Source organism: Nannizzia gypsea, genomic scaffold (genome assembly GCF_000150975.2).
Source record: "Nannizzia gypsea CBS 118893 supercont1.1 genomic scaffold, whole genome shotgun sequence".
Lineage (NCBI taxonomy): Eukaryota > Fungi > Ascomycota > Eurotiomycetes > Onygenales > Arthrodermataceae > Nannizzia > Nannizzia gypsea.
The window spans coordinates 2,364,248-2,388,216 of NW_003345201.1; the positions used below are offsets into that span (position 1 = coordinate 2,364,248).

At 49.3% G+C, this 23,969-nt stretch overlaps 8 protein-coding genes across 8 annotated transcripts; 3 read left to right on the forward strand and 5 right to left on the reverse strand.

The window, feature by feature from the left end:
* Nucleotides 1-73: 73 nt before the first annotated feature.
* On the reverse strand, nucleotides 74-2,116 carry MGYG_00879 (hypothetical protein; the record flags this gene model as incomplete). The annotated part of the gene is made up of 2 exons (XM_003176747.1): nucleotides 74-631; nucleotides 689-2,116. 2 exons carry the CDS (start codon nucleotides 2,114-2,116, stop codon nucleotides 74-76), a joined length of 1,986 nt encoding a protein of 661 aa, XP_003176795.1.
* Nucleotides 2,117-2,681: 565 nt separating this feature from the next.
* On the reverse strand, nucleotides 2,682-3,549 carry MGYG_00880 (hypothetical protein; the record flags this gene model as incomplete). Its single annotated transcript, XM_003176748.1, has 4 exons — nucleotides 2,682-2,965; nucleotides 3,010-3,092; nucleotides 3,134-3,350; nucleotides 3,453-3,549. The coding sequence occupies 4 exons, from the start codon at nucleotides 3,547-3,549 to the stop codon at nucleotides 2,682-2,684; spliced, it is 681 nt and encodes a 226-aa protein (XP_003176796.1).
* A 1,200-nt stretch (nucleotides 3,550-4,749) lies between these two features.
* Nucleotides 4,750-6,210, reverse strand: MGYG_00881 (CMGC/CDK protein kinase; the record flags this gene model as incomplete). Its single annotated transcript, XM_003176749.1, has 4 exons — nucleotides 4,750-4,920; nucleotides 5,068-5,895; nucleotides 5,972-6,077; nucleotides 6,188-6,210. The coding sequence occupies 4 exons, from the start codon at nucleotides 6,208-6,210 to the stop codon at nucleotides 4,750-4,752; spliced, it is 1,128 nt and encodes a 375-aa protein (XP_003176797.1).
* A 634-nt stretch (nucleotides 6,211-6,844) lies between these two features.
* On the forward strand, nucleotides 6,845-9,958 carry MGYG_00882 (hypothetical protein; the record flags this gene model as incomplete). The annotated part of the gene is made up of 8 exons (XM_003176750.1): nucleotides 6,845-6,880; nucleotides 6,972-7,064; nucleotides 7,145-7,230; nucleotides 7,301-7,593; nucleotides 7,631-7,987; nucleotides 8,060-8,501; nucleotides 8,560-8,665; nucleotides 8,729-9,958. 8 exons carry the CDS (start codon nucleotides 6,845-6,847, stop codon nucleotides 9,956-9,958), a joined length of 2,643 nt encoding a protein of 880 aa, XP_003176798.1.
* Nucleotides 9,959-10,639: 681 nt separating this feature from the next.
* On the forward strand, nucleotides 10,640-11,911 carry MGYG_00883 (acetylornithine deacetylase; the record flags this gene model as incomplete). The annotated part of the gene is made up of 1 exon (XM_003176751.1): nucleotides 10,640-11,911. One exon carries the CDS (start codon nucleotides 10,640-10,642, stop codon nucleotides 11,909-11,911), a length of 1,272 nt encoding a protein of 423 aa, XP_003176799.1.
* Nucleotides 11,912-12,204: 293 nt separating this feature from the next.
* MGYG_00884 (spindle assembly checkpoint component MAD1) lies at nucleotides 12,205-14,481 on the reverse strand (the record flags this gene model as incomplete). The annotated part of the gene is made up of 2 exons (XM_003176752.1): nucleotides 12,205-14,285; nucleotides 14,355-14,481. The coding sequence occupies 2 exons, from the start codon at nucleotides 14,479-14,481 to the stop codon at nucleotides 12,205-12,207; spliced, it is 2,208 nt and encodes a 735-aa protein (XP_003176800.1).
* Nucleotides 14,482-15,202: 721 nt separating this feature from the next.
* Nucleotides 15,203-17,170, reverse strand: MGYG_00885 (argininosuccinate synthase; the record flags this gene model as incomplete). The annotated part of the gene is made up of 10 exons (XM_003176753.1): nucleotides 16,917-17,170; nucleotides 16,811-16,839; nucleotides 16,599-16,669; nucleotides 16,496-16,511; nucleotides 16,391-16,433; nucleotides 16,176-16,318; nucleotides 15,876-16,108; nucleotides 15,762-15,811; nucleotides 15,724-15,734; nucleotides 15,203-15,614 (listed from the first exon to the last, which is right to left on the reverse strand). Exons 1-10 carry the CDS (start codon nucleotides 17,154-17,156, stop codon nucleotides 15,203-15,205), a joined length of 1,248 nt encoding a protein of 415 aa, XP_003176801.1. The 5' UTR covers nucleotides 17,157-17,170.
* Nucleotides 17,171-18,718: 1,548 nt separating this feature from the next.
* On the forward strand, nucleotides 18,719-23,448 carry MGYG_00886 (low temperature essential 1; the record flags this gene model as incomplete). The annotated part of the gene is made up of 3 exons (XM_003176754.1): nucleotides 18,719-18,921; nucleotides 19,010-23,130; nucleotides 23,198-23,448. 3 exons carry the CDS (start codon nucleotides 18,719-18,721, stop codon nucleotides 23,446-23,448), a joined length of 4,575 nt encoding a protein of 1,524 aa, XP_003176802.1.
* Between the last annotated feature and the right edge of the window lie 521 nt (nucleotides 23,449-23,969).

The window sequence follows — 23,969 nt, forward strand, 5'->3', positions numbered from 1 at the left end:
ATTCAAACCATGAAGCAAAAAAAAGGAAGGAAGGGATTGAGGGAATATGAGAATCAGCCTTGTTCCCAAAGAGCTACGACTCCTGACCTGGAACGGGTTTGCGGTTCACAGGTCCAAGTGCTGGTGGAGGACTGCGGGTTGGCTCTGGTTTCTCCGCAGGTTCCGTTGAGGTTGCTGCCAGAGCTGATGCAGGAGTTGAGGGTGCGGCGGCATCACTAGCACTGTTGCTCCTTGGTCTTTGGGCTGCAGGCATAACCGGCTTCTGCATTCCACCTGGCCCGTATGGTCCTGGGCTCATTGATCGGGGTTGTGGAATTCTTGGGCTACCAGCACCGGGGCCCGGAGACAACGAGCGGGGAATTTCGTTGAACTTATTTTGAGGCGGAGGGTAAGGGCGATATCCTGCATTGGGTGAAGCTGGTCGGCTGTTGACAGGAGGATTGAAGCGGGGACTATTGGCGTTTGGCCCAGGAGAGTTACGGCCGCCCGCTGGGGGCATGGGGCCTGGGCCAGGGGCTCGCTGACCTGGGCCTTGGGGTGGTCCACGCGGACGAGGGCGAACAGGGCGGGAAGAGAGACATGTTCGTGGTGCGACACCCTGCTGAGGCTGGTCAAGGCGGACACAAAGAGCCTAAAAGTCATGTTAGCATGATAAATTCGATACCTGTGGATGGAATAGACTACATACCCAGCCGTCATCATATTCATGAAGCATGCGGACAAGTTGGCCGGCCCGAAGGGCTAATTCATCGTCCATAGAAGGGTTGAAATCAAGCTGAACACGGTAAACATTGTTTGGTCCAGGGGGTGGCCCGGCAGGCGCTCCAGCTGGTGCCACATTAATGACAGAGGCTGTACTCGTGGCAGGGCTTGATGGAGCGGGAGTGGCAGCCGGAATCTGTGGAGGAGCGGGCTTCTGCTGCTGCTCTTTACGAGCATCCTCACTGGATGCAACAGAAGCAACAGCGGTGGTAGCAGTGGTAACAGCAGCCAAGGCGCTAGCAGATGCAACGACACCAGTGCTGACAGTGGCTTCAGAGATGGGAGACACAGGGCGGCCAATATCTGAACCAACACTGGGGGTGCGGACCTGGAGGGCTTCTGGAAGCGTTCGGTTAGGGGGTGATGAAGGAGCTGAGCTTGGGTTGTCGAAGGGGTTGACCGGGTCATTGAATGGATCAGAGTTTGTGGCAGTATGTGACTTGACTGGTGCAGATGGTCCCGGGCCATCTGTCAAGCTGCGCGAGCCACTAGCGGATGCTGGAGGGGTGGGCAGAGCACCAGAGACATTGAGCATGCCAGGAGATTTGGCTGCCCCGGGGAGTGGACCTCCAAAATCCGGAGAAAACTGAGTCACAGGCCGAATGTTGAGCTTTGGTGCAATGGGGGAAGTAGTGGATGTAGTTGGTCTAGAAGTAGGAGGTGGTGGGAAACTCGAGGCCGCATTGCTGAAGGATTTCTCGTTGTCGATTTCCTCCAATTCCTCCTGCTCTCTTTTCCTTTTGCGAAGGAAGAAGAATATAGCACCACCGATAATAGCAACAAGTGCAATGAGGCCAATTGCTAGACCAGCCTTCGCGCCCGCACTCATTCCTCCAGCACTTGGGACAGCAGTGGCAGAGCTAGAACCTGAGCTTGTCTCCATAGCTGCATCATTTGAGTTGCTGGCGATCGTCCGTGTTGGGGCCAACGTAGAGGTAGTGAAGTCATCACTGCTTGTCGTTGGCGCAGGAGTCGAACGGGAAGATGACCGCGAGGAGGACGACGAGGACGACGGGCGAGGACGGCGGGTGGAAGTTGTCGGTTCTGTTGTCGGTTCCGGGGTCGGCGTCTCCTCTTCGTCGCTGGTTTCTGTTGGTCTGGGTCTCCTCGTTGACCGCGTAGGAGTCTCCAACGGTGGGAACGGTGTGAGCTTTGGGCGGTCGCCGTCATCCGTTGCTGTTGTATATCCGCCAATAGGCCCAGAGAACGTCGGTTTTGCGGTCACATAGATGATGGACGTAATAGTAGAGGGGGACTTCCTGTCATTGCCCTGGAAGATGTCGTCGATGTTGTCGATAATATCTTCAATAGAAGGGTGCTTTCGAGCCTGATGGCGGTGGCCGTGTCGCGCCATGATGGTGGATATCTCAAAACAATACCGTTGTACTAGTTAGAGACGGGATGCAGCAACCAGTGCACTTTTCAAGTCCCAATATATGGATAGTTAATGAAGACTTTGAGCACTCGTCTTAGATATCACAGAGCCATCTGTCCCTGTCGAAAGTAGTGATGGTATTATTATTATTATGGTGCAAGGCGTTCGAGTTTGCGACTCGAGGGAGCGACTGGACAGAGCCCTGCTTCGGCGGAGTGGTCTCTTGAAAAGAATGAATGAACAAAAAGAATGACTTTGAGGCAGCAAACAAAGAGAGAACGTCGATTGTCGACAAGTAAAGAGCGAGGCAGCGTCAAACCGTGAATGTGTCAGTAAAAGGGCGAAAAGAACCAAAAGAGCGAGGAAGCCGTCACTCGGAGCCTGGGGGAGGAGGAGACTTTCATGCCAGGGCAGCAAAGCCCACCCAAGTGTATTTTTGGGACACTAGGAAATTAGTGGCTGTTTAGTCGAACCAGCTGAAGCCGAGCCGGGCGAATCCATGGCGCTCCCCATGCGATGCAAGTGATATCTCCACGGCCCCTGCTCAAACTAATCGCGCAAGAGAGACAACATCTTTGCGATCGAAGATTTCTAATCGAACGGGGGTCGTGGGTTCATGCACACAAGACGTTCGAGCATTGCTGGTGTGAAGAAGGACCGTCAGTACTCCATCGTTTCTGGTCGTCTTTCGCCAGCCTACACCATTTTCCAGGCTGCCGTCCCCAGCCAGGTTCCTCGGTTGACCGTACTTTAGCTCGTTTCCCTTAATTAAACATCGGTACGAGGCCGCCAGGGGCTCGCACTTTCCCCTGGCCGGAACCCGGACTTCTGTTGGTGGCTTGGGCTTGGAGCGAGGATGAGGCTGCTCGTACCTGGCGCCTTTCCCTGATAGTCATAGGAGGAATCATCCACACGGCTGACGGAACAAACAGCATGGCCGCCATCCTGCGAGACACTACGATGATAGATCCATCGACCAAGTAAACCATATCTAACCACTGTACGGAGTATGGAGTAACTATCACTCTTCCATGTATACTCCTTAGGCTGCAATTCTTCTTCATATTGATTGGGAAACATTCTGGCGCCGGTTCTTCCACTCCTTGTCTGCCGTGTTTTGTCGCCATGTCGATCAATACGAGTCTGTCGAGATGGAAACCAGTCCAACCAACATCGTCACAGCCAAAAGAAAAGGGGAACCAGTGCTGCCCGGCTATTGGTCAGAATTTGTTCCCGCTAGTGTTGGGTTCTTTTCTCTTCCTCAACCGGCCAGGACTGCTCAGAGATGACAATTTGTACGTTTAACAGCTCCTACCACCGGTTTGGGCCGTTACTGCTAAACGCTCTTTGATGCTGGAATATTCCGGACATCGTACGGAGTAGTCATACTCCGTACTCCGTAGTTGCTGCATAAAAGTCGTTGGGATCTTACCCAAAGCCGGCTCTCACCTAACCACTCCGGTCTGTATTAAGTGCCCACAAATATGCAAAACCCACTTCAAGGCAAAAATCATCTAGAAGAAATTCGGCCATAGAAACCCAAACCAGAGGCTCAGTTAGCCGTCTCAGGTCATACCCCAAGACACAGACAATAGCCAAGCACATACATATATGCCCTTGGGTCCAAAGCTCGTCAAGCGTTTCATGTTATTGCTGTGAACGCGCTAGGCACTCCGGGGCAGTTTCGCTAACACCTCGCTGGCTTTGCATGCGGAGAAGGAAAAAGGAGGCGACTCCTGACTACAGCATCATGGTCCCAAGTCTCTGAGATATGGCAAGAGTGTTCCTTTGGATGTGCTTGGCCGAAATAAGCTTGGTTTCTAGCAGCGCCTTAATAATACTTGGAGCTCTGTGGTCAGCATACTCCTAGAGAAACCCACCACGGAGTACTTCCTTCAGCTTCTCCCGGGTAGAGAGAGACGCCACCGTCAAGCAATAATTAATTGCCTTCTCATCAGTTACTGTGTCCATGCGTTAGCCCGTTTGGTTTATATTTTGTTTGACAAGAAAGCTAGCTTTATACCCGAAGAGTTGGCCATATCTAAGATCAGATAAGACATATTTCTCTCTTCGCACCGCTGAAAAAAGCTGTTCTGCAGGCTCTGGAGCCCTACCGAGCTGCCCTAGGGCAATGGTTATCTTACATCACAGACACGCGGTTGGCCATTAGCCATTCCGGATTCACTGGCTGGACGCATAATATCATGCATAACGAAGAAAAGGAGATACACTGTGAACCCCCGAAAGAATTATAGCCTGCACGAAATGCTGGAGGTAAAATGCTGTAGATGTTATGGATTCTTCGACGTTGTTAAGTTGAGTTCATGAATTTCTACATTGGGAATGGGGAACCTTGCCGACCTGAACCTGTATCACGTGATTGAGCATTCGCGGGCGGCTGGGCGCCTAGAAGTCGGAGGATATGAAAGAAGGTTCCTTTAATGCATAAAAATTGTTTAAAGACGATGAACGATCCTGTGGACAGAGTTGAGATGCAACAGATGAAGAGCAGCTAACTGAAGAACGGATGTTTCAATGCCTAATACCGACATTATTAGCAATCTAGTCAAGGAACATGCCAGAGTACATGCACCATGTAATTATGCGCATATTTATGAATCACGAACCTCACAAGGGGCAATGCGATCCTTGCTCTCGTAACGAACGAGCTGCCGCACCAAGTCTCGGCCGGTTTGTGGCACAGCCTTCAATATCTCCTCCCAAGGCCTCGCGGAATATTGTTTAAATTCAATTTTACCCCAGTCAGGCAGCCCTTTGGCAGACTACATCATGAGCATGTTAATTAGACATGGCAATTTCCAGGCATATAAAAGGGAGGACCTATTCGTCAAAACAAGCCCGCAGCAGGGAAGGGGGACTTTGCTGGGAGTGGAGTTTGAATCCTTACGCTCCATACTCTGTGTACATACCGGCCAAGTGTCCAGGTTTGGTGTTCCCAGGGTCGTAAAAATGGAATGTATTAACGCCAGTTCGCTGCCGATATCACCAGCATTAAAAAGCGTCTGATGAGCTGGCATATCGATAGTCTCAGCAACAACACACCCAGCGGCCCATAGATCTAGACTAGGACCATAATCTTTCCCGCCAAACAGTATTTCCGGTGGTCGATAACATGTTGTTCCAACGTCGGTTATCTTTGCATCTGCCGGTTCAGAGGCAGCATCTGTCGGGTCCCACGCAATGCCAAAGTCAGCCAGATACGCTGGGCCCGATGGTGAGCGTAGGAGGATATTAGATGGCTTAATGTCACGATGTACGATGCCCAGTGAGTGTATGTGATCCAATGCACGAAACAGGTCTCGCAAATGCGACTGGATTTCTTGTGCGGAAAGTACATTCCGGCTCAGGAGTGTATCCAACTGATAACACATGTACGGGAATATGAGGACGAATCTTTGGCCTGGTTCGTGCAAAGTGTCCAATAATGGAATGACATTAGTGCTTTCAGCCCGGCGTGTTATTCTTGCTTCACGCATCGAATCATGCGGTGGTTCCATCATGTGCGGAACTGTGACCTTCAAAGCCACAAGCAACCCGTCTGCATTCTTGGACTTGTAAATGGTAGAGAAGAGTCCATCATTGTCAGGCAGTGCCTTTCTGTACGGCCCTATCTGCTTTCCTGGGCGAGGATCAAGATCGTAAGCTCGGTTGACTTCTGATATCTTAGGGTCCTCATGTTTGGTCTGTTGCATTTTCAGTACATCTATATGTTTCTGGCATGCATCTTGGTACTGAGCCTGTGTAGTTGGGAAAGTTATATGTCATAGTTCATCATAGTTCTGGGATATTAGAAACGGGCTTTCTTTCCCTTACCTTTGAGGAAGCACTGTTAAACGCCTCGGCCTCAAGTTTGGTCCCTTCTGCACGCCCATCAGTGGCACTATCGGAGACTGGATGACTGTCACTGTACGCTGAACTCCTATTATAGACCAGTCAGACTTTCAAAGCACATAGTCGTATACAGAGACGTATTGTGCAACTTGCAGTGCTATAATATTGGCTAGGCGATCAGAGAACCCAACTTCTGACCTCCAAGCCTTATTGGCGGCCATCACCAGTTTAGGGTATATACACAATCCTGCCCTTAATTTGTTTGATGACCGCGATGGATATACTCCGTATATCTGTACCCAACGTCTTTCTTATGGTACTCTGGCGTATATTTAACTAGCTTCCGGCGGTTAGAAAATGGTGGGCGGGTATTTGCTTTCATGCATTCAGATTCGATTGAAGGAGATAGCATCTATACCCCAGCATCTAACAGCACTATATCCCGCTCTATACGGAGTACTCCGTACCTCTTTCTGCTTCTACTACGTCATATAATGGGCACCCCATTTCTTCTTCGGTTCTTCTGTCTTTTATCCTGTTTATCTTTTGTTTCTTTCTTCTTCCCCAGACTCGTTTCTTTTTCTGACAGTGGCGAAAACAATTAACCGACACGTGACAGTATTTGTCAGCAGCCTCTCTCCGCTATCCGGAACATCGCAAATCATGTACAGAATGTCCTGACAACCATTATTCGCAGTTGCAAAGAGGCAGAGAAAGAGCAGTCATTCATTTAATAGTCACTCTTACCTTCATACTGGGAATACACCCCTACATTCTCTGGTTCTTATCTCTCTATTGCTGAGAAACTATGCTGTAGCTCCCTTGTCTGAATCCAGGCTATGAAACGCGTTTGAAATGGAACTGTCGCGACAGGAATACCCTGCCCTAGCGGTGAGTTGGACTATTCTATAGTCTTTACTGGTGATGTGTCTACCTTATTACTGCAAGTTTGTATACTAATTCTTTTATTATATGGGAATAGGGCATCTTGCAACCCGGCCAAGCTATTGCCGTTGTTACTGAGCGGTTGCGGACGGTTAACAAGCTTAACACTGATGTTGCTGATTGGCTCGCTGTACGTCCTGCTACCCGATCATAGACATCGCTTAATGGAAGCTCAATGGCAGGAATATAGGTTGCTAATGAGAAGAGTAGGAACGACGCCGACTAGAGGAAGCGTACTATCTCGGACTCCGGAAACTTGCGCGGAGACCACAACCAGAAGGGGGACAGGCATTGGGGTCAGATACAGCCCTCAACAGCCTTTATTTCTCGAATTAGCTACTAATTATTACTATTTCTGTGTGATAGGGTCTTTGAGATACCATGGCAGCGTATACTTTCTGCTACGGAGTCCATGGCTCAATCGCATGAAGCCTTAGCTAACGGAATTGAGACGGATGCTGAAAGGCCCCTCAGAGAATATGAAACCAAAAATGCAAATATGAAGTCAATGGCATCAATCCAGAATGATCTTGCATCATTAGCCAAGACTTTGGAGGCTGCCCAAAAGAAGCTTGATAAGATTAAAGATAAAGGCCCTAAGCATGCTTCAAAGGTGCCCAGTGCACAGGCTGCTGTGGACGATGCCAAATCTTTCCGTGGTGAGGCGCAGAGATGACCATTTCCTAAAACTGCAAGCTGTTGATGAACACCGTGTCAACAATCTGCGAGATATTCTTACTCAATACCAGACCCATGAGACAGACCATGTTGAACGCAGTCGTCAGGCTGTAGAGAGCTCTCTCAACTCCTTACTAAACATAGAAGCGGGCGAAGAAGTCCGCACATATGTTAGCAAGAAGAGCGGAGGACGATTGCCCTCTGAAGTTGCCCCGTCTACTCCCGCTACAGCTTCACCTCGACAGGAGACACCAACAAGCCCTAAACCAACACCCCCAGTTACGGAGCCACTGCCATCTCCTCCTCCAATTCATGACGACAATGCAAGTCAGCGCTCTGGTACATCTGCCCAACGTCGTCCCAGTCTCCAACAAGGTGAGTTTATGTCTATCTTCTCTATCACCAGTGTACCTTTTTTCTAATGAACATATCTAAATCTACCTTCAGCGCCTGAACCTCGCCATACTGCCTTTGGCGGTCTAAAGCGACTTGGGACAGTTATGGGGAGACGTAAGAGTATGATAGTTCCTTCTACCGGGCCACCTGAGAAGAAGTTTCGATCTCCCTTCACAACATTCCGCCGCACCGATCCATCCCGCAATTTTCAACAGATGGACGAATCAGAAGGGCACAACGGTTTAGAGGCGGTTACTTCAATGGAATCTCAAAGGCCATCGTCGTCTGCCCTAAACGAATCGGTATTCATCGACTCACCCCCTCTACCAGTGTCGAATGATATCCCCGAGGAGCCAGCAGCAGAAGAATCCGCCACAATGAACGGGCAGTCAACCGAAGCACCCGGACAAACACCGCAAGTTGACGCCGATGGCTACTCTCAGAGGCCGGATATTGAGGATGAAATCACACGAATCCAGCGAGAAGCCGCTGCGTAAGTTACCTCGCACTCGCAATACGTATTTATATGCGCACTTCTAATGTTAATTTAGTGTTGATGATTCGGGTATAAACTTAACTATTCGAGATCAGCCTATCCCAGAGGATGAAAGTGAGGCTAAACAAGCATTGAATCAAGTGGCAAACACGTTACGACTTGTATGTGCTCACCGTTTTACGCTCCACTCATTTTATCCCTTTAACTAACTCTGCTCAATATAGAAAGCAAAACAATCCGGCGCTGCTCGCGGTCCCGGGACAGTTAGAGGTCGCCGTGATGTACGAAATACCGTTTTCTTTCCTCAAGCCCCTCTCCCAGGCGCTGGCCATAATGATGAGAACCCTCTCCCTGCCTTGAATCTCGCGACATCGATAAATTCAGAGACGCCCGAGATGCCAAGGAACGAGGCATTACCAGGAAAAGCTATACAGGAGGACCATATGCCGGATAATACCTCTATTCATTCCTCACAGACTCTACACAGCTTATCGGGGCCAATCACACATCCTGAACTATCTGAACCGGGTCTTAATGTTTCCATTGTGGAAAAACTAACCGTCATGTTATCAGAGGGGATGGTTACCAAATCACTTGTTGTTGGAGAGCTTGCCCTTGCATACAATAACAATACATCTGAAGAAGATATCCCGGACTCGCAGGTTATCCGCTTAAACAACTTTGACATCCTAGAACGAGTTGCTGCGAATCCAAAATTTGTTACGGAGAAGACCTCTACAACATCCGAGGCGGACGTGCCACATGATCACTCAAAAAAGGGCCAATATCAAGTACGTCTAGCACAAATCACAGGTCCTACGCCAACAGTTGCCTTCAAATATCAGATCCATCTGGATACTTCGAACTTATCTTCATACTGTCCTGTTATCTTCACACCCGTCTGGAACGAAGAAGAATTCCAGGCAAGTGTTATTGTACAGTATTCGCTGAACCCCGAATTTATATCATCCGACTCTAGTGCATCTGTTGTTCTTCACAACCTGGTGCTATCCGTGGGCCTGGACATATCTCAATTTGACGAAATGACCATGCGTCCTCGAGAAGTTGCTAAAGCAGTGGGTGCAGCTATGCATCCAAGCACCGGGGCTGTTTTTCGGCGCAAGAACTCATCCGTCACATGGAAGATTCCCGAACTAGAGATTAAACCTGGCCAGGATGGGAAATTCCTTGCTAGATTTACAACATCGACTAGCTGGCCGAAGCGGGGTAAGATTGAAGCCAAATTTGAAGCCACATGCAGCGACAATGCTTCAAGGCTTGGTATGAGTGTGCTTACCTCTCAATCGATTGCACAACCGGAAAACAAGGACAAAGAAGATGACCCGTTCGCGGATGACGACCTCAATCCTGCTAAAGGAGACTCCTCCGTAGAATCCTGGACAGAGCCTTTGATTGAACGCAAACTCGCTATAGCGAAGTACGTTTCGACATAGTCAACTAACATTGCTAGCCACTGGAACCTGCCTGTCTATTTGATTATCAGCACCCTAATCACAAATCAGTTTCACCACTCTCTCTTTCCTCCTATGTACTTGGTTGAATCTCGTTTCTTACCTGTTATCATATACCCTTGAAGACAGGTTCAGGCGTAGACAGGCATTATTTCTTTACCTCTTGTGTATTACTTTCTTGATCATACCATGTATTCTTCTGCTATGTATTCCATTATATATATTTACTAGTAGAATACTTATAGTTAAGCCGTAAACGATTATACTAATTGGTGGACATTCATTACCTAGGCTTGCTCCGTGGTTCGTGTAGATAGATATGGCGTTATACAATACTTACTGCTACTTGACTCCATATATCCTACCCCTTCAGGTCGTATAAAAAGCATAAGAGCAAGCGCCTAAAACCGGCTTTTATCCAAGTGTAGAACATGACCCCCCCTCCCCCCAGACTAGTAGCTCGGCTTTGGCTTGGGCAGGTTGGCGCTCCAGCAGAACGTGGAATTCCGACTATCAAATAGGAAGCCATATCGTCACCTACGACATCTAGAAACGATACACATTCCATATTAAACATATTCCCCTGAGCCGTTAAAACAATAAACGCTGTCCCTAATAGCGCATCTGACGATTACCCAAACGTTGATTGAATTTTCCGCCAACATGGAAGAGGAACAAGCAAAGTTAAGGACTCAACTACGGCTTCAAATAACACAACGACGGCAAGATATCGTACAGGCTGCGCAGAGACTAGTGGCTGCTCCATCGCCATGCCCGCCAGGAAATACCACACTGACAGCTAAAGCTGCTATACAGCTGCTCACAGAAGCTATCCCAGACATTCAGGTAACCCGCCATGAACCCGAGGAGGGAATTGTGAATGTAGTTGCATGCATCTCGAGCGGCCGTCCTGGTAAACGACTTATTTTCAACGGACATCTAGATACGTTCCCACTTGGTGAAGATCTAAATTGGACTGTGCCACCAACTGGTGGTGTGGTAAAGAATGATCGCCTTTATGGACGAGGTGTCTCTGATATGAAAGGTGGCATTGCAGCATCCATCATCGCGGCAACAATCCTGTCGGAGAACCGAAATATCTGGTCTGGTGAAATCGTGATTACTCTTGCTGGGGATGAAGAGTCAATGGGCAAACAAGGCACTAAGTGGCTTCTGGATAATGTTGAAAAGGCGACGGGCGATGCCATGATATGTGGTGATGCCGGCTCTCCAAGGGTTATCCGCTTTGGAGAAAAAGGGTTTGTCTGGGTTGATATCGAAGCTACTGGTACCCCTGCCCACGGAGCACATGTTCATCGAGGTGTGAATGCCATTGATCGTCTCCGAAAGGCACTGGATGCCGTTTATGAGCTTGAAAAGATCTCGATTAATGCACCACAGGAGGTGTTAGATGCTATTGATGCAGCAAGAGGCATATCCGAAGAGCTCTCGGGGGTAGGAGAATCAAATACACTACAGTGTATTACCGTCAACACAGGCACAATCAAGGGCGGTGTGTCACCAAATCTAGTCCCGAGCTCTGCAGTGGCCCAATGTGATATCCGTATACCTGTGGGCGTATCAACGGACTTTATATCACAGAGATTGAAGGACATGCTTGGGTCGATGGAGGGAGTATCCTGGCGTATTCTACGGACATCTGAACCCAACTATACGTCTCCGAACCATGAGATATGCAGATTAGCTGAGATGGTATCGACTGAAGTCTTGGGCCAGCATGCCATTTGCAATATGCGGGTTGGAGCATCCGATTCGCGCTGGTATCGTGCCGCTAATGTGCCGACTGTGGTTGTTGGATGCACGCCAAACAATATGGGTGCAGCAGATGAGTATGTTGAAATAGATGAGTTGGTTAGCATCTCGCAAATTCATACTATTGTCGCATACGAATTCCTGAAGGATAGCACAAAATAAAACTGCTGCGTCCAGGCGTTTGACTATGAGATATTCTATGTTAGCTAGCCGAATAATGGCTTTGATTAGATTCGGCTTGAGAAGTTCTATTATGTATATAGTTATTCAGTCAGCCCTCTTGAATCCTTGGCTTAGAAATATAAAGAAATCAGGTATAAAAGTAAAGTGGCTTTGATAGGCCATGCATCTAGGAATAACGGATAACCAACAATAATAAAACGAAAAGTAAACACCAGGGCTATATAGCTCGAAACATGTTCAAGCAAAATTGAAATTGCCAATTATACAAACTCCTACAACCGCAAAGCTCTCGTCGTCTTATCGTAAAATTCTAGGGTCATCGCAGCTAGGAAACAAGGGATATCTTTCCTCTCCTCAACCCAGAATTTAATCAGATCGCGGATCTCCAATGCAAACAAACTATTTGGGCCACCAGATATCTTCATAGTTCCATTTTCACCATCGAAGATGATTGAGTTCTCCTCACCGTCTCCCATACTTCCAGGTCCGTCGGCGGAGCCACCTGCATCGCCGTGTCTGTAAGCTGGAGAGAGATGGAACATGGACGTCACTCGTACTCGGCCGTTAGGCATGAAGTCAAGCTTATACCCTAGTATGGACGCAACGGCTTCTCGGAACTCAGAGGATTTAGCGGTCCATATCTCCTTGAGTCGGCGGATACGTTTCTCTTTCTCCGCAACCGCCTTTCCAGCCTCTTGGAGCTCGAGTTTCATACTCTCAAGCACAGTAGCTGGGACAGACTTGATATTTGCGCGAGCACCACGTATTTGGTTGAGAAGGTCAACATTCTCTGCCTTGAGGGTCTTCAGGGTAATCATTTTAATCTTCTCTGCTTGTGCAGTTGGGTTATCACGGAACTCTAGTATTCGCGTGCGAGATTGCGCTTGGAGAGAAGAGAGATGAGACTTAGTAGCTTCAAGTTCCTTTGTGAGCAATTTGACCGATTGCTCCGATTTAGAAAAGGACTCTTGGGCGGCACGGTATTTGCGGGTAAGAACTGCAATTCTTTCACTTTCTGCATCGCTATCCGCAGGAGAAAGTGGCCGTTTAACTCCTCGAGCTGCAGCAGTCGGTGCCACCGAATCGGCAGCAGGTGTTGCCTCTGCTTCCCTCTTTGATAGCTGCTCATGTAACTCATGAAGTTCCTGGCGGTGTTGATTTAGAAGGTCTTCTAAATGTGCAATATGCTCTGCTTTCTGAGAATCAAAGCGATTCTCCTCAACGTTCATAGTCGTCTCCTCATCATCGAACGCCTTTAGCTGAGCTCGTAGATATTCCACCTCTTTTAATGCTAGTGTTCGCTGGCGCTCAATCCGTAATCTAGCTCGGCTCTCGGAACCTGATGAAGTAGACGCAGAAGATGCATTAGCTGCACTGCTTGCGCGTGCCTTTTCAAGCTCCTTTTGGAGAGAAAGCTTCTCATCTTCCAAGCGAGCAGCTAATTCCGACTTCTCTGTAGCTTCGGATTGAATGTGTCCAATTTTTTCTACTAAGGAGGTATTCTCAATCCTGGTCTGCACAAGAGCTCTGACAATAGCCTCGGGTGACTCAAACTCCGCTTCCTGGCCCGTTCCTTGCAACAACGAATCCCAGGAGCGTTTCTCATCTTCTAGCACTTGATTCCGAATTTGCGCATTATGTAACTCTGCCTCAACACTCTTCATCATCTGAAGCTGACTCTCGAGCGCGATTTTCTGCTCCTCGACAACCTCAACTCTCTTCTGAGACTTCTGGAGTGGCCTCAGCTCATTCTCAAACTTTTTCACTTGCGCCAGCTGCTCCGATAACTCCCTTTTCAAAACATTGAGCGCTTCGGGGTCCGTCCCCTCGGCCTTTAGCCGGATATTTTCTGTTTCCAGCGCCTCAACTTCTGATTCCCGTTCCTCGAGCTTTCCCTGCGCCGTTTGCAGAGTACTAGTGACTTCTTCAAGCTCATTCCGTAGTTCATCCAGGGTCTTTTGTAGGGCGGATCTGATGGCTTCTAGCTCGTCGATCTGGTGCTTATACTGACGTTGCTGATCCGCCAGTTGTGACTGGTAGTCACCTGATTCCTCACGTAGTGTTTCGTTTTCATCCTGTAAAGACCTAAGTCTCCTTTCCCAAGACGACTTTTCGCTAATCGCTGCTTCTTGTGTACTTTTCAGCTCCTCAGCGAGTGATTCGATCTTATGCTGCGTTTTATTATTGCTGGTCTCAGCAGCTTGTGCTCTCCGAAAATCTGCATCAGCCCTGGCATGTAGCTCCCTTAGCTCTTTCTCATGTTGTAGGGCAGTAAGATCTTTTTCCTGCTTGATGTTTTCAAGGTCATATTTTAGGGTGCTTATTTGTACGCGTAGCTCCTCATTTCCAACATCTATTGACCTTAATATGTCAGCAACGGAATCTGGTGCAAGTCGCACTTCGGGGGTGCGAGGTGACTAACCTGGCTTAACCACCGAATCACTGACTCGAGTACTTCGCCGTAATGGGGTTCTAGGCATCTGGGGCGGGGAGTTTCCTGCGAGAAAGTCGTATGTTGGCTGTGTTTGGGCCTGTCTGCTCCTGTTCATCTTGCAACTGTTAAATCTGTTAGCGTGAGATATTCAGTGAATGTGGTTGTTGGCTGAAGCTCACGTGGTTTCTGGGAAGGCCAATGAGTTTAGTTGATATCTCGGTTAATGCAGTAGACGGCCTGCTATGTCCCGTCGAAACATTGAATGATAAACTAAGGCGTGTAGTTGCGAAATCACTTTGCGTATTTACACTGAAGCAAAGTTTAAACGCGCAAAGCCGCCAGATCACATGATATAGATGATTATATAATATTAGCTTATATAATATATTTTTACTTTTTAAGTTCTGATTACATGATTTAACCTAAACTTCGACGCTTTGACCAACCTTATTGATACTAGCATGAGGAACGTCCTGACCTCGGCCTGGGGATGAATTCACATGAGTATATTCATTATTATTTCATTGCATTTTCTCGTTAATTAAAAGTTTAAAGTATCGCTCCACGGACTGGTTTATAGACCCAGAGTACATGCAGTTTCCTTCTATCCTTCCGTGCATTTTTGTTTTGCCCAAACTAGAGAGAAAAAGAAAAAGGAAAAGAACAATAGCGGCTAGCTAGCTCGCTGGGCTTTTGATGGCGGTGGGGTGGTGATATAGTGGTAGCAACGGTAGTGATATGGTGGAATCCTGGCAGCGCGATATTTATCCCCGACAGAAGAAACTTCTGGATAGATAAAGTTGCACCAAACTTGAGGTGCAAGTTTTGTACTTAATCTATGCCTTGGTGAGGTCGACACCGGCAGCCTTCTCGGCCTTACCGTAGGCCTTGAGTCTGATGGCCTGTGTGGCAATGAAGCCGGTAGTGTCGGTAGGAGCAAAGTCGTCAATGGAGTCCATGCTGCTCAGTTCTGGGTCGTACAGCTTGCTGGTCTCGGAGCTGCGGCCGAGAACGGAGACGGCGCCCTTGAAGCATCGGATGCGGACCTGGCCGTTAACGTCGTCTTGACTGGCGGTGATGGACTGCTCGATGAACTTGCGCTCTGGGGAGAAGTATAGGCCGTTGTAGAGGATGCGGGACCAGGTGATAGTGACGAACTGGTCACGGAGAAGACGGACTTCACGGTCAAGGACGAGACCCTCAAGGTCAAGATGGGCGAGGCGGAGAATAGTCATGGCGGGGGAGTCACTGGGAGAGAATATGTTAGAGCTCTGACAGGGGTGGTGGGAGACCTGCTGTTGGAAAGAAGAAGCTTACTAGCAACCACGCTGTGCAGGGAAGATGTCAGCATGCATACGCCAAGGGTAGCTGGAACAGGGGGAAAGTAAAACTTACGGACTTAAGACCGATGTATCGGTTCTCAACGATATCAATGCGACCAATGCCTTGACATACGTTAGTTTGTGCCAATGCGGTGTTAATGTAAACGCCGAGGGAAGTATAACATACCGTGGATACGGCCGATCTCGTTGAGAGCAGTGAAGATGGCGAGAGAGCCAGTGGTCTTGTTGCCGGTCTTGGGGTCAATGAGAGCAACTGGCAGACCCTTCTCGAAGACAATGTTGAGATCAGCTGGGGTATCAGGGGCCTTGCGAGGGTCGTCGGTCAACTTCCACATGTCCTCTGGTGGAGTGTGGTCGGCATCCTCGAGGATACCAGCTTCGTAGGAGCAGTGAGCCAAGCTATTTACCAGATGTTAATGATGAGCTTTTCTAAATTATGCCGTAAAAAGTGAAGGAGAGGTCATACTTCTCGTCCATAGACCATGGCTTGGCCTTGGTGGAAGTAACTGGAATGTTGAACTTCTGGGCGTATTCAATGAGGTCGTTGCGGCCAGCGAAACGGTTGTAGAACTCTGGCATTCTCCATGGTGCAATGACGTTGATGCTTGGCTGTTGAATAGGATTTTTTTAGCAATTTGAACGAGTTAATCCCTACAACGGAAGAGGGGTAAAAAAAATTACCTGGATGGCATAGAAGGCGAGCTCGAAGCGGACCTGGTCGTTTCTGCAGAACGGTGAGCATGGGCCACAAAAAGGGCATACAGGGATTAGACAGGGAAGAGGTACCCTTTGCCGGTGCATCCTAGTTAAAGAAAAAGAAAACCGAGTTAGCCCGAGGTTCAACAACAAAACAAAAGAAAAAGATTAAAAGGCGGTGGGTTCTATATACCGTGGCTGACGGCGGTGCATCCTTCTTGTTGGGCAACGCGCATCATAGCTCTGGCAATGACTGGACGGGCACTGGGGACAAGTAAGTATCATTGAATGCTGGTACGAGGAGGCCAGTCCGGGCACCTACAGACTAGTTCTACTCAACAGTTAGTTTCCCAATCCCAGCAGAAAATAAAAGAAAAAAAATTGAGTAATAGAATGTAAACTTACCCGAGGAGGTATCGGTCTTCCCAGATGGCCTGAAGCAGTTTTGTGTCCTGTTAGCTTTTTTCCTGTTCAATTGCAGGGAACGCGGGTCAAGGGAAGGAGGACGAACGTTGCACTGGATGGCCTTGAAGCAAAGATCCTCGACGAACTCCTTCTTGAGGTCCTCGACAACCAGCTTCTTCGCACCGACGGCGAGGGCCTTGCGCTCTGCCTCCTTGAAGTCCTCTGCCTGGCCGACATCGGCGAGGAAGCAGACGACCTCATGGCCCTGCTCGAGGAGCCAGGCGAGGATGCAGCTGGTGTCGAGGCCACCAGAGTAGGCGAGGAGGACTTTCTCGTTCTGTGCCATTGTAATTGTAGCTGACGCGGAGAGGAGGAAGGGGTGTGTCTGTCAATGGTAGGTGGTGTACGGAAGTATAAGAGTGTTCAACTGAGCAGAGCAGCAGAGATGAGAGATGATGGGTCAAAGGCAGACCAAGAAAGGAGGGGGAAAGAGACCAGCTTTATATCTCCTGTGCGCCGTAGCTAATGCGACTATGACGATAGCTGATAAGCAGTCAAGCAGCTGCTCCGTAGTTGTCAGTCCGCGCGCGCCCTTCTCAAGACAAGCTCAACAAGTTTTGCTGCACTCGGAGCCACAGCCTTTTATTTTGCTTTTGGAGCACGAACACGACCCTGGCCCTCCCCCCTTGCCTCTTTGGGAAGCGCCCTGCGGAAGTCAAGTCGCCGGGGGGAAAACCCCGCAGCACGTGACATCACATGATATAATTAGGGCTTAATTAGAGTTAACCCTAACCCTGGCTCGCCTTAGCTTCCTGCTGATGTCATCAAGGCCTTGGCACTAGCTCTTTTCTTTTTCTTTTCTTTCCTTTCTCCTTCTTTGCTTTTTCTCCGCTTCTCCAGCTTCATCCAAACAACAACAACAACAACAACAACAACAACAAGAAACGCAACCAGAAAACGCGCCGCGATGCTGCCAGGTTCTCGCGACGGTCGAGCAAAAGCAGGCCAGCCAGGCTCAGGGGCTACAGGTTTTTTGTCTGCCCACCTGCCCACCACCTGACCGGTCCCTGCTCCCAGCAAACAACTACTTCAGGCTGCCTGCGCGCTCCTCGTCGCCGTCGCTCTTCTCCCCTTTTTCCCTTTTTCCCCCGCTTGCGCGACGTCTTTTTAAGCTTCTCCGGATGTAGTTGATTACTTAATCGAGAGAGTTTCTCCTATTGGCCAGAAACATCCGCGTCGCGCTTATCTAAGAAAGTGGCCTCAGCTTTAGAGTTACGTAAGCATGCGTGATTCTTCCCTACGGCGGTTTCCCTTCGTTTTTTTTCTTTTCTTCTTCCGACTCTTCCTTTTGCCTTGCTTGTTCTTGTTGCGCTTTCGTCTTGCTCGTTTGCTTTGCTTTTTCACGTCTCCAAGGCTTCGCCTCGCCTTGTCTGGTCGTCTGGTAACTCAGTGCTGATCGGTATCTAGGCAAGCGCTCCTTGTTCTCGCCAGCTTGACCGCTCTCCAGCGACGCCAACCCGGGAAAACTCTCTTTCCTCCGCTACCGCTACCACCATCACATTCGCATCTACCTCGACGGGAGTCGGCTCTCTCTCGCTCTTCCACGCCTACGCCGTCTTTCTCCTTCGTCCCATCACCATCCTTTGTCCGCTACTTCGTCCTGGGCGTATCGCACTTCTACGAGAGACGCAACACGCGACACCGACGTCCGGGAGGCGTAGATCGATCGGCAGTTTCCTGCTTCAACGACGGCCGATATTTAGATAGTTTTCCTGCCTTCCTTCCCCTCTTCCTCCTGCTCCTCCGTTTGTGATATACTTCAGCAATGAGCCTGCTTCCCTTCTGACAGCTCCGGCCGAATATGCAGCCACAATCCCCGGGGAGTCCATCACGGAGAGTGCAATAATAATGAACGCCAATAGCTCTAGCTACTCTGTTCTTGGCCCGCGAAGACACTCTGTCGCGAAGAGCCAGAATATCCATAGCCAGGGCCCCGGCCTGCGGGAGGTAAAGAGCAGCGATGAAGTACTTGCCCAGTGTCGCAGAGGTCCCTCCCACGGTCGTCAGTTTACTGTCGCCAACGTTGGTAACAATGGACGGTTATATCTACGGTATGTTGACCTCAGCCTCAGCCCAGTCGACGAATTATCCGGCTTTGGTTTTAACTACTTGCTCTAACATCATCGACGCATATATCAGGCCAATCACCAACAGGTCCTACACACCGCATACCTTGAACCCAGCACCGAGCATACCGGAAGCAACAGCCGCTGGCCACCGGGCCAGTGTTTGGTCGAACTCACAGTTCTCATACCTCGTTGATCCGCCGGATACTACCTCGCGTGGACCTGCACAGACCTACCATCACCTCCGCCGATGGAAATCCTTACCTACCATAGACGATGTTCCGCCAAGTCCCACTCGCGGAGCGCTTAAAGTGGTCATTGAGGGGTCAGAGCCTGCCGAAAAAACACCGCCCAAGCTGCCAGGACCAGCTCGTAAGCTAGAAGACTTCAGATTCCCGGAAAGACATGTCTCCGCCTATCGACCAACCCCTAGGCCCCCGAGGCTATCCTCGCCGATATCTATCGGCAAGATGGGCGGCTCCTCTGTCAACAAGTCCGTCGACAAGGGAATAGGTCAATCCGTCTTTTACAAGCTACAGGAACCTATAGAGCCTTCCATATTTGATGACCTGCTGCCCATAATGCACGATGCTTCGGTGGCTCGGTATTCAAAACAGACCAAACAGCTATCCGCCGCTACTCCTGCTCGCATTGTCGCCCAAATATCATCTGAATCGTTTATGGACTACGAACTCGTCTCGGATTTCTTTCTTACCTTCCGCTCCTACCTCTCGCCGAGTAATCTACTCTCCCTCCTCCTCGCCCGTCTGGAGTGGGCTATCAACCGCCGTGAGGATGATGGACGTATTATCCGCATCCGAGTCTTTGCTGCTCTACGTCACTGGATTCTGAACTACTTCGTAGATGACTTTGTTGCCAGTGATAGCCTGCGTGCACAGTTTTGTTTCCGTATCAATTCTATGTACGAGGATCTCAAGTACCGCAGCTCTCGTGACGTCAGTGATACCAAAATTATCCTGGACCTGAAACGATGCTGGAATGGTCGCTGTGCGCAGTACTGGGATGATCCGGAGTTTGTCAGTGATGCTCGACCAGAGGATCCCATTGTTCCTGGCTCCAGTAAACCGGGCTCTAGGTCTAACGGTGATGGATTGTGCTTCTCATACTCAGAACTCGTTGCGCAGGATACACCTGTTGGCCACACCCGTAAGGGCTCTTCTGCCTCCGTGAATGACTTCCCCAAAAGCCCGCCACCTATACAAGCCGCTTTCAACCCGACGAGCTTCAATACCCCTTCTTCACGTCTCTCAATGCGTGGCAACAGCGTTTCCAATCAAGGCCGAGGAACGCATATTCTCCCAGACCCCATCCCTGAACTAAACGACCCCTCCCGCCTTCCAGCCCCCCCTAGCCCACGCTCTCCAATCTGGCGTTGGCCCCTCCACTCTCACACCCAATCTTCACACTCTCATAAACGCAGCGGAAGCTTTTCAGATTCATTCAGAGATGACCGTGCTCCTTTACCGCATTCACAGTCGAATCTTAGTGTTGACGGTGGTGGATCGGCAGCTGGATTGGGCTCACTAGGCCAAATTCCTATTGAAACTCCCAATTCCCCCAGAGGTTTCAATTTCAGTATCATTCGTGGCAGTATGCTCACTCCTCTAGAGCCCGATGTACCAATCACACGCCCACCTTCACCGCCACCAGACCCTTCTATGCCTCGCATACGGCCGCCGAGCTCTTCTTCATTTACACCACCGGCCTCGGCGGCGGCTTCGTTTTCTCGTGCTGAGTCTCCAGCCAAGGCTCCTGCACCGGGAGTGAAAACATTCATTAGCTCTCTACGCCGCGTTCTTTATAATAATACCTCTGGTTCTAATATTTCCTCTAGCGGCGCTGTGTTAAACAAACCAGAGCCGCGTCCGATTGTTTCAGCCCATGGGAAAACATCTCTCCTCCCACCGAATGTTGTCTTCGGATCAGATAGGTATCGTGAAAAGAGACCCGGTATAAAGAGCGCCTCACGAATCGACGTGCTATGCGATAGGGCTTATCAATCTTATACCGTGCTAGCAAACCAAACACCCTTAGCTATCTCCACTGCTCCCCGTAGTCCGAGCCCCAAGTCCCAACCACGGGCAGATATACCCGCTTCAATGCCTGTTCCTAATTTCTCCCGTGGAGTTTCTAGCCAGATCACGACAGGCAGCCAGTCCATAGTCATTGTTGATGATACCGGCGCCAGGGTTGGTACAAGTGGTGGCCTTTCTTTACTTCCTGAGGAATTCCAGATGTATTACCCTGGCTCTGGTGATGCTGATCCCGAACCCGAGATTGATCCACTTACTCCCATTCCATTGCATATGCCTGAGAAAGACAAATTAGGGGTCACACCCATGCCAGCCCAGCATGAAAATGCTTCAACCAGTAAGCCGGCCTCCAGGCTACGCAAATACGCATCCTATCAAAGTGTGCTAGGCGGCCATGGCGGCCAACGGCCGGCTTCTGACATGCCCAGGACCACTAAGGCTGACATGGGGGCGTGCAGAGGCTCCTTCTTACCTGCACACACGCCTGTGGCTAGGGGCATGCAGCTTCCAGAGAAGAGGCTTCGAAGACGCCCAGGCGGCGACTTACGCAAAATGCAAACCACCGTGGGCTCTGAAGAACAGGGATTGAACGTTGGCCCTGAACGTAGTCTTAATACGTTCAGGTTTGCCTCCGGTACGACTGCAACGGACTCAACATCCTCCGCACTGTACATAACTCGTGCATCCCATATGGATTCTATCTCGCACAGCGAGGACGATGACGATGATTATGATGAAGATGACATCGATTATTCGACTTCCTCTAGTGCATTGGATTCACTTAGCCGTAGTGGTACGCGTTCTCATTCTTCGCCACAACCGCCTCATGCTAGGCATATCTTTGAGGATGCGGTTGCCGGCTTTCGGAAAATACCTGACCTGCCAGATGGAGGTATTGAGTCTGCTCTCCTCAAACTCGAAGGAAAATGGAAAGAGGGCAAGGGCTCCAGGGCAAACAACGGTTCTCCTCAAGTTGACTTCCCTAGTACTGGTAGGCGGAGGTCTCGTCAAGGGAATCCTGATGGGTCCGCAAACAACCAATACGTGAACATTGATTCAGATGCCACTGCGTACGCTGAACCCCCAGCAGTGGGTATCCCCAATGGTACGGAGTCATATCTTGGGTCAGATTATTCGTACTCCTCTATTCCGCTGTTGGAGCGTGGCTTGGGAGACGAATCAATGAGGACTCCCACCGTTGCGAAATTCGACAATCCTTCCCCCCTAGCGCAAAATGCAACCTCTAACCATCCGTCTATTGAGGTTGTCGAGAAGACAGACAGCATAAATAGGATTGCTCATGGTGCAACGGCGCCAGAGCCCGTGGATGATATGCAGATACGCGACAATGTCTCCGAGCTTTCGTCTGAACTCTCTATAGATGACGGACCTAGTAGGAAGGCTTCAGATCCTACCCACCCACTCCGCGAACCGGCCGTCATAGCCTCTTCTTTTCACCAGCCAACCTCACTACCGCCGTACCATCAATATCTTGACCCGTCGTACGCAAACCAGTATCCAGATATCCAACCAAACTTTCCTCGGCCTCGCAATAACTCTCATCCATCCATACCTCCCACTACCCCAACCCACTCAAGCCACTCTCTCCCTAGCTCTGGTCACATTGCCTTTATTCTAGCCCACGATTCGCAGACGCTTGCTAAACAATTCACCATTGTCGAACAAGCTGCTCTTAGTGAAGTCGACTGGAAAGACCTTGTTGACATGCGCTGGACGCATTCCTGTCCATCTCCGCTTAACTGGGTCGACTATCTCTCCGCCGGCATCGATCGTAAGGGCATAGACATGGTCGTCGCACGCTTTAACTTGATGGTCAAATGGGCTGTTTCGGAAATAGTGCTGACCAAAAATATCGCAGAGCGTGCTCTGGTGATCACGAAGCTGATTCACATTGCTGTGAATGCAAGAAAGCTGCGCAATTATGCTACCATGTTGCAGGTCGTTATTGCCCTATCATCTGTCGACTGTACGAGACTGGTGAAAACATGGGAACGTGTGCCAGAGACCGAAAAGGAGATACTGGCGGAAATGGAGTCGCTGATCCAACCAATTCGCAACTTTCATAAACTAAGGTCTGAAATGGAATCTTCCGTTCAAGACGGCTGTATTCCTTTTGTTGGTAAGCATGCTCATGTGTCCTGTGGTCCCTGTTTTGACTTGATTGGCGATACTAACTGTTGAACCAGGCCTTTACGTCCAAGACCTGACATATAACGCTCAAAAGCCAGCACAGATCGCCAGCACTCGCGATGGCGAACCGCTGGTCAATTTCGAGCGCTATCACACCGCCGCAGCCATTGTGAAGAGCCTTCTTCGTCTTATTGATGCAAGCACGAAATATGTCTTTGAGCCCGTTCCTGGAGTCTTAGAGCGTTGCCTTTGGATTGCTGCCCTAGCAGACGACGACATCAAAGCGTTCAGCAAAGCGATTGAATAAACTGATCTTCGGCAAGCGACTGATTTTGAAAACCAAGCGAGCGAGAAAGCTGATATACAATATATGAAACCCAGATGTTTCACATCACTAATTACTACCAATCTCCCATCATTGGCATTTTCTCTCTAATCTAACTCCCCATCATCTTTATTTCATTTGGCTTCAAGTTTATCTACTTAGTCTCTTTTTTCCCCTCCTGCGCATTCTGGGGTCTGGGCCTTGGTAAACGTCTTATTTCTGGAGCATTGGTGTGGACTTTTGTCTTCATTTCTTGGTCTATGTTTGTCTACTTTTCTATTTACTTTTTATATTTTATTGTCTTTTGGTCAGGGGCTGGCACGGCGAGGCAGTAATTTGAGCGTGTTAGCATTAAACATGGGTTTTTATTCCCTTGATGTCTTGTCAGATAAACGATTTTGGAGATTTAACATCAATGCTCCTTGGTGGCGGATGGAGTTTGCTAGCTTTCATCATCGACTCGAAACGACCTAATATTTTGAATATATCAAAGACAGAGTATG